Source organism: Dermacentor andersoni, chromosome 1, assembly GCF_023375885.2.
Source record: "Dermacentor andersoni chromosome 1, qqDerAnde1_hic_scaffold, whole genome shotgun sequence".
Lineage (NCBI taxonomy): Eukaryota > Metazoa > Arthropoda > Arachnida > Ixodida > Ixodidae > Dermacentor > Dermacentor andersoni.
The window spans coordinates 342,809,788-342,821,842 of NC_092814.1; the positions used below are offsets into that span (position 1 = coordinate 342,809,788).

The 12,055-nt window shown below is 47.2% G+C and overlaps 1 protein-coding gene across 2 annotated transcripts; it reads right to left on the reverse strand.

The window, feature by feature from the left end:
- Window positions 1-218: 218 nt before the first annotated feature.
- LOC129381288 (uncharacterized) lies at window positions 219-9,732 on the reverse strand. 2 transcript variants are annotated; one of them, XM_055064016.1, is made up of 4 exons: window positions 9,532-9,732; window positions 3,783-3,935; window positions 1,303-1,394; window positions 219-519 (listed from the first exon to the last, which is right to left on the reverse strand). In XM_055064016.1, the coding sequence occupies exons 1-3, from the start codon at window positions 9,634-9,636 to the stop codon at window positions 1,341-1,343; spliced, it is 312 nt and encodes a 103-aa protein (XP_054919991.1). In that variant the 5' UTR covers window positions 9,637-9,732; the 3' UTR covers window positions 219-519; window positions 1,303-1,340. The 2 variants fall into 2 exon arrangements, with proteins under 2 accessions (XP_054919991.1, XP_054919990.1); XM_055064015.1 differs by having other exon boundaries at window positions 1,293-1,394.
- Between the last annotated feature and the right edge of the window lie 2,323 nt (window positions 9,733-12,055).

Below are 12,055 nucleotides of genomic sequence, written 5' to 3' on the forward strand. Positions count from 1 at the left end.
GCTTCTACTTTAACACCGTTTGATGCATTTAAGCACAAGATTGCCAGAACATCGCGGTACACGTACACGACCGCGAAACACACCGTAATCATTTCAGTAGTTGTAATCCTTTTTTGCAATTGTTGATAGCAAGGGTATAGGAGAGGAGAGACTTCGGCACAGCTTGAAATCATCTCTTCTCGCATAACGACAGCGTTTTAGCATAGCCGTCACGCGAGTAGACAATCAAAACCAGATTTATTGATATATTAAAGAAGTACTAGAACAAAAAGTGACGAATCACGAAAACAAAAGCGTAAATATAAGCTTCCTGGCCACGCGCGCGTACTCTTTCTAGGGAAAGAGTAGCCCACGTGACCTCGTTCGGCAACACTGGATCGCTGGAGGCGCAGGAGCTGCAGCATGCCATGCACTTCACGAAGGCTGCGCTGCTCGCGGCGGTGCTGCTGCGTGCGATTCTCCGGCATCGAGCAGCCACCGCAGCGTCGCCGAAGGGCAGCACGCCGGCAGGTCGGGGCACTGCGAGGGTCAAATGTTAACCAACCATGCCCGTGGGTGTCACATTTAGTAAAAAACAGTATAGAAAGAACTGTTCCTTGGATTAAAATCTCGCTCCAGGACGCTGACGAGTGCCGAAGTGCGCAGGCCAATTGCAACGAAATTGGGCCGAGAAAATTCAGCGCTTTTTCTGCATGCAGGTAACCGGGCATGCGCGCATAGTCGTTAACGAGCAACATGTCGTTCTAGCAGTTGACGACGATTCTCCCTCACCCGCCGTCTAGTGTCTATGGTATTGGGCTGCTAAGCACGAGGTCGCGGGACCGAATCCCGGCCACGGCGGCCGCGCATTACGATGGGGACGGAATGCGAAAACAACGGTGTACTTATATTTGAGTGCACGTTAAAGAACCCCAGCTGGTCCAAATTTATGGAGTCCCCACCTACGCCGGGAACCATAATCAGTTCGTGGTTTTGGCCCGTAAAACCCTACATTAAATTTTTTCACAATTCTCCCTCTGTCTTACGACCCTTGTTGCCTCAGTTCTTCCTACACTGCAGAATGTGTGGCTCACAAGCAGTCGTTTCCGAACCCTTACCACGGCCTAAGGAAATAGCAAGTCTTGCTAAAACAATTCCATAAACGTGCAACATTGTCCATCTTGTTTTGCAAATGTTAATCGCAAAATGTCATTAAATACTCAAGCTGAAACACTCACGCGCCAAGTAAAGGATAACTGAGTTCTAACGGTCGATTCCAAATAGAACGTCGCCAATGGCCGATGTGCACATACCATACATTACCTCCTCAATGACGCCAGTTGTGCTGCTGCGTGCGATTCTCAGGCGTTGAGCAGCTTCTGCAGCTTCGCCGAATGGCTGTGTGGCCACAGGTCCTGGAACCGTGACAGCACAAAACAAGCGGTTTGTCACCCTTGCGGGGCACTTGTATTGTGTGAGAAATCCACTAACATGGCCCACGCGCACTCGAAGCGCTGTACAGAGGCGGGTATGCAATTATAAGTTCCGGGGCAGTCAGGTGACAGCAAGCCCATAGTTCCTAGCGAAATAATCAAATTTCAACAAGAACACCTGCACCATGAACACCACAACTCCTCCTGTATTCCAGTTGGGTCCAGCATCCCTCGAGGGACCGTGCTTTGTGCTTTGCTTTTTCTAGTCTATATTATTTATTTGCCTAACTGCATGTCGTCCCGAATAAGACGGTTCGCCGATGATTGCGCTATTTGCCGCAAAATTTCAAGAAACGCTAATCGTGAAGCGTCCCAACCACACCTAAACGCATTGAGTCCATGGTGTTCAGACTGGTAAATGACCTTAAATTATGCTAAAGCTAAATGCATGTCATTTTCACGCTCCTCGTCTCGTATTGCAACGTCATACTCTCTTGATAATAAGATTGTTGAGGAGACACTTTGCAATGGAATCCAACATATGTTCGTCATCACATCAACGTTACTCTTGCATCTATTAACTGCAAATTTGAAATAATCAAACACCGACTAAAGCAAGCACGTTTACACTTAAAAAAAGATATTGCATATACACCGCATTAGGGGTACCTCAAAACTGAATATGGTTTCGCCACCTGGGATCCGAACCAGGACACCATCGTACGTAACCTTGAATATTTGTAAGCCGTGCTCCTTGCTTTATCTTTTACAAATTATCCCCCGCACTCTAGTGCTGCATGTTTAAAGAATCGTGCCGAATTGCATCCGTTATCACTACGCCGCAAACACGCTCGCCTATCGCTCTTTCATAAACTTCACCATCACGAGCGTTTGCATTGATGGCTTCTTTCACTCACGCTCTGTCATTTTCTCTCGCCGAGATCACCCTCTCTTAGTCAAAGCCCGGTCTATCACTCAGATCTTCGCGTGCAGTCAATTCATTTTTACCCAGATTCATACTTAGCTAGAACAACCTACCATCAGACATTGCTTACTGAAGTTCACCCCGACAAATTTCAACAAATCCTGCGTACGTATGTCATAATGTGATGTCTCTGTGCAATCGATGAGTTATATTCTATGTTGTGTTCCTCCGGTGCCTTTGCCATCCGATAGATTTTGTTTTCGAATTATCCTCTTTGAGTGCCCTTTATGTATTCTGAATCCTAGGTGTTTCAATTGTCAAATTTATTCTAATATACTGTTAATTTGGTTTCATCCAAACTTTGATTTTACTACGCATAGTCGTGTCTGCGTATTTAGTCGCGTATATAGGCGCGTTTGTTGCATTTTTCTCAGAAATTGTTATGACAGTATGTTCGTGTTCCCCCCTCCCCCAATTGTAATACCCTCTTCCGCAGCACAATCAGGCGTGTTCTTGAATAAATAAATAAATAAATAAATATATAAGTATATAAATAAATAAATAAATAAATAAATAAATAAATAAATGTCCTTTACAGTATATTTCTCTTCGATCTTATACGTAAGAATTCCTTAGCAACTCTAAGTCACTGTTCAACTGTTTCGCTCAAACAGCGCAGCCTTCATCAGCTGCTATTCGAAATTCTATTCTTCGTGGGCAAAGTTGTGATTTCGTTTCCATACATTATTTCAATTGACGCAACAAAAACGTGAAAACTGCTTCAACTGGTATTGTTTTCTTTCTCGTGGCTAACATGTGAAAAATGGTTCCGGTGATTTCACAAATGATCGGTCAGACACAACAGCACGACCGAAGAAGCGGATGAGCGGCCATAGGTGCATACAATGAGGTCGCGACACTAGCAATTTCCCCGACGTTGTACAGTTTCCGCGATACGGAAAATATTGACTTGAGCACACATTTGCTGTGCTCGTACAACGTACTGTATCTTAAACTGTGCTATACGCTAGGCCAAAGGATGGGGGAATAATTTAGGTATAAAAATTGAAACGAACACACCGTGGAACGGTGCGCTGTGTTATACTCATTTCTGTGCATTTAGTGCTGGGGAAGTGAAGTCTTTCATTGTAACATATTGCGGTCTGTTTGAAAGGCAAAGCGTAATTCTATCGACAGATTCGTCAAAAAACCTGCACATTGTATATTTCTCTGTAACAATGTCATAACAAACGGTGTTACTTGATTTGTATCGATAAATATTACGACTGCGATTCGATAATAGTGGAGTTCTTGGTTCTCTGGGTGTGAACAAGATCAGCTTTAGCAGTTTGCCTGCTGGCGGGTAGTGCTGATGTTATGCCTAACTGCAAAGGCTTTTATAGATTTCTAGAATATTGCCTCGAAAATCTTATTGAATTCATCACCTTTGATGGAAGCCAGTGGGGCGGTGGCTTAGAGAGCAGAGGAACAATGGGCGCTGTCGTCAACGCCATCTCGGAGGATCGCGTGACACCAGCAGGCCGTGCGCAACAGCAGAGCCGCTGTCCCCACCGTTGACCACGCATAGGCGGAGCGGGCTGCAAAGTTAGGAAGGGACGCTTGGATCGGAACACCACTTGCGCCGTGCTTTCCTCTCGATAGCAGAACATGTTCAAGGCATGCCTAGCTTTTTCACCATCCTTATCTTACTGCCCTCAGAACATCATGTAAGTGCTTGAACCATGTCATTGCAGGCCACCTCTGAACCCTTGTGGTAGAAAACCATACGCAGCGCAAGGCCATTGCTCTCTGGGCTGGAACGGCTTCTTTTGACTAGTGGCCATTCTCAATCCGTAACGCGCTTCACCGGAGTAAACTTTTTCACTGCTTCGCAGCTGCCCAACGATAATCGCAAGGGTGAAGAATGCGGCAGCGGTTACGAAGGACGATTACCGATGCTTCAGTACACAGGTTGATAGTAGACCATGATAAGACAAAGTTTATTGATATTTTTGCGCTGGTAAACCTGACGCCCACGCTCTTCATTAACCAGCAATGTCCAGTGTTACTACAGTTCGCAACAATATTCAAGCGGCTTGTCTTTCTCTCGCGAGGAACGCAAAGCGCGAGTCTCGGCAGCGGCAATTAGGCAGCACCCTGCCTCAGAGATCAAACCCTCTTGCTCCGTTACGATCTGGGAGACTGCGGACAACCCTGACCGTGTGCTGCAGATACCAAGCCATGCACTATGAAGCGGATCAGCTCGCAATATTTTCCTTCGCGTTTTGCGCTACTTACTTGCTTAGAGTCTTCGAATACTGCTGAAATACTCTCGCATATTAAACCAAGGTTTAATGCGTTCTCGTTCGATTTACTGCAGGGAAATTAAGCATGTGAGAAAAATTCGCGTTGAAAACGACAAGAAAGCTGAAGGCTGCACTGGTGATCGAACGAAGAGGCCAGTGAGCTTCAGTGGCAAACATCCTCTGTTTTCTCTCTTTTTTTTTTTTTTTGGAGCTGCGTTTCCGCTTCTAGGCACACACTCAAGCTGAATTAAATTGACGGAACAAATTGTGCTGACGAGCATTAGATGACTCAGTGTTGGCCAATCACTGCGCACACAAGGACGAAGCAGATAAGCTGCTGGCGGAGCATTTCGTTGCGGCTCAGTCACGTGATGCTTGTCAGAGGAATTTGTTGCGTTGTGTGAAGCCAGCTTGACTCGCTGGCGAAGAGAGGAAGCCTAGTAAATAATGATGCCACCGTGTAGGTGGTCGCGGACAGACTCATCTTGTGGTCCGTACGTGCACCAGTGATGAATGCCGGGAGTGTAGCTACCCTGTTGGACAAGCTGGATAGCTTGAACACGGTTGTTTGCCGAGTCGGTTGACAGAGCGGCATACTATGGAATACAGTGCGAAAACATGACTGAAATAAGGTGGACAGACGACACAGGCCATGAAGAGTTTATTTCCGTGCATTGTGGCCAAATCCTTCAGCGCGTATTATTCCGAGAACCGGAAATGGAAACAAGTATTGGTCCGTTTTGTCAAAGCACGCTATAATACGAGGCACAAAAAGCACTACTTTCCGATAATATTCCGTATAGGTTGTGGAGGTTGATGATGTCTAGAAGAAGGGTCAAAGTGTTAGGAAGTGGGTGTTATGAGATCAAGTCGGAGTGGCAGTCAGCCTTACAGGAAGGCTACAGGAATGCGCGACTCGACGGAAAATAAGTGCGGGCGAATGGGAGGGGGCATCACGCCTATCACGTCGACTTCGCTCTCGCTTTCGGAAGACTGTGTTATCAGCGCGTTCCTTGGCCGCGCAAGCTGTCCCCTGCGTCCTAACTTCACCTCGGTAATCGCTATGAAGAAATTAAAAAAAGAAAACAGAATGAACTAGAAAGACATTGGTGGTTGTGAGTTTCGAGCGTACGAACCCACGTTCAGAAGCCGCGCGTGTTACCCACTGGGCGGTTCGTAGGCCTTTGCACTCTGCCTCATGAGATCCTGATTGCCAAGCCAGGCGTGAGGAATGCAATGACATCAACATCACCGTGACTTACTCGAGAGCGTCCCCATTAGATTCCATGGCAGGCGGGCAAGATAGCATTACGTCACGGATCAAAGTGCACCAGCCTTGTGCTAGGCCAGGCGTCTTAATGCGCACGCCTTAAAGCCCATGAAGTGCTCATAACTCGAAGGACCGCTCAGCGGCGTTCAGTTGTACTTTAAAGTTTCGCATTCACATCTCCTAAATGCTTAGGTGCCCTAAGATTTTTTACAGCGAAGTTGTTAAGGGCTAGTTCCTCGACGATCTTATCCGTGTGTTAAGAGAAAACTATCGTCATCAGGATTGGTTCCAGCGTCACCGTCGTCTTCCACAGCTGGCTAGTTTGCGCCCGTGGGCGCTACCGCATGCACGCGCTCGTGCAACTCCTTCTGCGTTCGTAGTCGCCAATAATTATTTCATAAATAATTAAAAACAAGACGACGTAACCAATTTTTCAGCGAATTATATTGAAGCTCCTTAAGGCTAGTTCCACCAGCATCGTGTCCATGTGTAGGTAGAAAACTCCCATTACGCGGTCCGATCCCGAAGATAGTGCAATGCCGGACCGACCCGTGGCGCAGGTGTAGTTCGTCATTAAGCGGCCCACATACACAACCTCGCTGGTCATCCCTCTTCATAGAGTGGAAGCACAGTGAGCCTTTGTTGTTGTTGTTGATGGTTTCAACACAAATGCAGTCGAACCTGTTCCTAATACTCAGCGACCATTGAGGTATGACGACAGTTGAGAATAGCGCGCTTTAATTATACTTGCTTTAGAAGGACATCACATATGGCAGAATATTTCATTTAGTGCTATATTTTTCTTATTCTTATGCGGCGAGGATGTCATATTATGTAGTTCACTTAACTTATGCGTTCAGCTAACTCGCACGTAGTTCAAATACGATTTTATCATGTTGAAATTCCAAGTTTTCTACGAAGTTGCCAATAGCGAAGTTATTGCTTATAATGGATTGCGTGCAGAATACCCACAGAGTACATATGCTAGTAATTACTGCTTACAAAACCGTCGGAGCGAAAATCCCGCAAGATATTGGCGGCACGTTGGCCGTCAGAGGTTACAACGCTTAGGGATGCGTGCAGGTCATCATTTAAGGCTTGGCTCCTTTACTGCACGCTTAAGTTATTTGAGTGCCCTGACGAGCACGTCACAGAATGAGAACGAAAAGTTCTGCTAGTAAATTTAGTCAGACTGTGCAACCACAGCAGAGTACATCCGTTTTCAGAGAATTCCCCTGGTATTCGACTAAATTATGTTGCTGTCCGTTACGGAGTCTTTTTTTTTTAATTCAATTCGGGATTTAACGAGCCAAATCTACGATATTATTATGAGTCACGCCGTAGCGAGCGTCCTTCGGAGCATATTTCAACTCGGTGGGGTTCTTCATCGCGCACCCAAGTGACGGCATGCGCGGCCGTTATTGCATTGCGCCCTACTTCGTAAAGCGTCCGCCTCGGCGAGGATCGAACCGGCGACCTCGGACTCAGCGGTGCAACCCCTTGGGCTCTGGACAACCACTGCGGGTAATTATTTTTTATTTCATACATAGTGCAAGCCTCCATACGGAGGCGGTTACTGGACATGCGGCAATACACTGCATCGAAATATGAAGGACAAGGTTATACGCTTGTTAATATTATACGCGTAGTTAAACTGTACACTAAGAGGTTGTGACCTTCCTGTACCAGCCCTTAAAATGAACAACAATAACGAAGCAGGAAATGAACAACAAAAGGTACATCGAAACCAATTCACACTCAGTACTCGCTGACAACTATTCTGTGGCACGAAGCGAAGGCTACGGGTCTTCAGTTTTCTACACGTGTAATTGTATGCAGCCGAGTCTCAGTGATTGAGTGTGGCACAGGCTTCGGCTTTGATTTTTTCCGACGTTGCATGACTCCTTCATTTCTGTGCCGGCAGATACCATTATCTCAGGGTAAATTTCCGAAGCTAATCGATATTTATACAGTCAATTTGTATCGACTTTTGAACAGGAAGCAACGCAGTCTGTACCTAGGCCCCGAATTGGCCGTATGATGTCGAACGCGCAACCGACGCCGGCATCGACGATTGTGATTCCCAGACGGGTTGACCTGGTTTCCGCGTGGACGGTGTCAAAACGTGTTTTGTTCGCCGCAACAGTATTTTGTTGTTCATGTTGGCCATCAGTCTCTCCAGCTGAGCAACGAGGGCGGAATGAATGAATTCTGCAAGATTTCCGTGGAAAAACCTCGATTTGATTATGAGGCACACCTTAGTGGAAGACACTCTACATTAATTTTGACTACCTGGGAATCAATTAGCAGGCGGGACAGAAGCGATGAACACACACCAGAAAATGCCGCCACCATTGTGCCTTTGCCATTTTGACTTTGAGCAACGCCCAAATGAGCTCTTTTCTCGAGTATGTGAGAACTCAACTGGGAAAACTAATTAATACAGTGAAGTATCAGTCGCTTAATGATTACTTTTACGCATTGTTCCAATTGATGTGCTTTGAAAAAACAAGACTGTGTTTTTTGAAAAAAAGAAAACGTCAACAGAACTGCGGGACTTCTTCCAGCAGCGGTGCACAAGTCGCGAGTTGGTTCCGTAGCCTTTGATTTCGCGCCAAAAATAGTTTTCCACGAAGATAAAGCTACTAGTATTATTCATTTTTTCTTCTTATCGTACAGACCAGCGTTCACTTAATGGAAGAAACATATGTAAAGAAGGCGTATAATATTGACTGAATGAACAGGCCCTTGTTCGATTTAAGGTTTCTTTGTCGAACAGTGAGAATGACTTATGCAGACTCGCTCTAACCTGCCGTGGTTGCTTAGTGGCTATGGTGTTGCGCTGCAAAGCACGAGGTCGTGGGAGCGAATCCCGGCAACGGCGGCCGCATTTCGGTAGGGCGAAATGCGAAAGCACCCGTGCAGTTAGGCTTACGTGCACGTTAAAAGACCACCAGGAGGTCAAAATTATTCCCGAGTCCCCAACCACAGCGTGCTTCCTAATCAAATCGTGATTTCGCCACGTAAAATTCCATAAAAGAAAACATATGCAGATAGTTTCTACCGAAAAGCACCAAATTCTAGAAATAAAAAAAATGAGCGCTCTGAATGCCATTCAATTTTTCCTGATGAGTAGAGGCCTTTTAATACGAATAGTTTAAGGAAAATAGGCGAACACGGTTCCTCTTGTGGTAATCTCTGGTGGTTCCTCGACGCTCCAAGTCGGTTTACAGCGATGCGGAGCCCTCTCGGGATTGGAGCCGTAAAAATACTGCCCCAGCCGAACGTGCTAGCTTCTGCCAGAGCCATCAGAGTAGTCGCGTGATCCAGCTTCCCTAGGATCTCGGTGGCGCTGTCGTGTGGAAGGCATACAGCACCGCCTTCTAACGCTCTCTGTTGGAGCGCGGCGCTCTGAATAGACCGCGCGAATGTGTTCAGAACACCTGGTTTCGACCAGCCGAACGCAAACTGCATCCTGAAAGCGCCCCAAAGAGGCCACTCTCCCGTAAATTCAATATAGAAATATCACGTGACACACTGTACTATGGCCGCCTATCAAATCACCTTGACGGCAGCACAGCTATTAACACTGATGGCGAATGAAGAAACACAACTTGCCATCACTCGGCAGGGGCAGGGACTTTCATGCCGGAGCCAGAAGCCCGGCAGGGTGCTGGAGTTGCCACCTGCTGCTCCTGCTGATTCCAGAGGGCAGCCCGACATGGCGTCATGGTGGCACTTACGCTGGCAGACGTGGCGAGGAGACCTGCTGCTGTCCTTGTGGCGCCCGGGCAGCCGGAGCGAAAACTGGTCGGTCGATGCACGCTGCGTAGCCCCGCCAGCATAAAGTCGGCCTCTATATTTGGTCAGTTTGCGCAACTACATAATGAAACAGCCATTTAAATAACATTATGTTGTCGCTCATCGAAATGATTCAGTTAGCTACCAGGGACGCTATAATGTAAAAGTATTCCAAACATTGCTATTCCAATACTGAAATCAGCCCTCCACGATTGGTCAAAAACTTTTTTGGACCGATAGCTCCCCATCTGAAATAGCGTGTACGCACTGATTATGCATCGTTTGACCGAACAAAAGAAAAATTGTAATTTCCCATTCGACGGCTTTTCGGCATTAGCACTCGGCAATTGGTCAAAAGTTTTCGGGCTGCACCCTCTTCCCCTGCTTGTAACGCGGCGTCACAAAACCGCAAGAACTCACCGCGTCAAAGTGACGTGTACGCTTTAAAGATGCTATAATATGTCGAACAAGTCTGAAATTTCTTCTGAATAGCCGCAGTCTGCCCCGTCCCCAAAGCAATAAAAGACGGCTGCGGCCGAGTCTTCAGGCACTGGCTATGCGCACCTGCCAGAGAGCATGGGTTAATTCGCGTATAATAAACTGCTTGCGCGGCCGTGTAACCTTTTTGACGACTTTCGGCACGTTTACGATCCCGCTTTTCTAACTCTTCTTTGCTGAGGATTCGTTTTAGCGGCATTCTTAACCTTCCGTTGCACGACATCGCGATTTTCGGCCAGCCACCTCAAGCTAAGTAGAGAAAGCGGACCAATCGCAGACGCCGACACCACCCTATTCATCTGGTTATTTCTTTCAGTGCGGTGGCTCGGCCCCATCGAAACACTCTCCACTTGAGCGTGCTCCTCGCCTCCTGCCAGCCAATTACAAGTGAAACACTTCAACGTAGGCAATGTTATTCATTTCGAAAGCAAAGAAAAGTAGGAGTGTTTGATTGGGCTGTTCAGGCAGCGCTGCGGGACACCGCGTGATGCTTGCGTCGGCTGTTGCGCAAACTTGACGTCAGAAGATTGGAATAAAAAGACATTGCATTAGTTTTACGTTATAGGGCGCCAGGTCATCTCTTTTTTTTTTTTGGCGTGGTTTGGGCGGGAGTTAGCTGTCAGAACTGTAATTCAATGATGAGTCGCACTACTTTGGCAATAATTTTACCGCCGCGGATTATTTACCGTGCTCCGAATCCATCTTGCACGAGCGCTTTTGATGTCGGCCCCGAAAGGAATTTGCCCCCTCCCCCCCGTATAGGATCTAACACATGACCTCGACCTCTAGAGAGCGGGGAGTATGGTAGCGCGATTCAAAGACGGGACAAGAGAAGACACAAAGGGACACACACAGCGCTGTGTGTGTCCCTTTGTGTCTTCTCTTGTCCCGTCTTTGAATCGCGCTACCATACTCCCCTTGAAGATGCATTACCAACAAGCCCACATTGCAACCCTCGTGAACTCTAGAGAGCGACAGGATGGCTACTGCAGGGCTCCCATGACTGCTTATTACCTCATCAAATTTTAAATTCTAGTGATATTCAGTCTTTATTAAAAACGTAGAGCGAAAATATCCGCAAAGATATGGATACAAGGGTGCACACAGAGGCACTTCTTCGATTATACGTTTCTTGTTGTTTACTATTTGTAAAACTTATATCTGTAAAACGTATTTACAATTACGTATGCTAAGACTCCAACGTTAGGATTAAAATGAATAAAAAAAGATACAGGGGAGACCGTTCCATTTTTACTGATGAATATAGTGAGGAGGTTTTCAATCCAGACTGATAAAGGACAGAAAGGCAGCATGGCCCATCTTATACTCAGTATGAAGATATCCCGAGACGTAGCGTGCTATCTGCGTGTATGAAATACTATTGATGGCAGGGCAGCTACATGAACTCACGGCGAATGAATAAACATCACTTGCCAGGGCTCTGCAGGAGCGCAGCCTTTGGTGCCGGAACCAGAAGCACGGTAGGATGCTGCAGTTGCCAGGTGCTGCTGCTGTCCCCACAGCGCAGCCCGACATTGCGTCATGGCGGCACTTGCGCTGGAAGACGTGGCGAGGAGACCTCCTGCAGTCCTTGTGGCGCCCAGGCAGCCGGAGGGATAATTGGTCGGTCGAAGCCCGCTGCCTAGCCCCGCCAGCACGACGTCGGATGGAGAGTGAAACCGGACGGCGGACCCCATCAATGCGCCGTTGACGTCTTGCGTGAGGGTTCCTTGGCATCCGGGAACGCGTGAAGAACTTCAGAGTGGCTGAAGGGTCCGTCGTCTCCGAGGTGCTCGCTCGGTTGGCTGGCTGCTCTCGTGCAGCGTCTCGTGCGCCGTCGAAC

Bases quoted from the DNA above. Each gene is read 5' to 3' on its own strand.
- LOC129381288 (XM_055064016.1), bottom strand. From the start codon at position 9,636: ATGTCGGGCTGCCCTCTGGAATCAGCAGGAGCAGCAGGTGGCAACTCC. The intron at 3,936-9,531 runs GCAAGTTGTGTT...CTAACTTTGCAG, and splicing joins CCTGCCCCTGCCGAGTGATG to CCCGCTCCGCCTATGCGTGG. The intron at 1,395-3,782 runs GTGATGAATTCA...TCACGGTTCCAG, and splicing joins CCCACTGGCTTCCATCAAAG to GACCTGTGGCCACACAGCCA.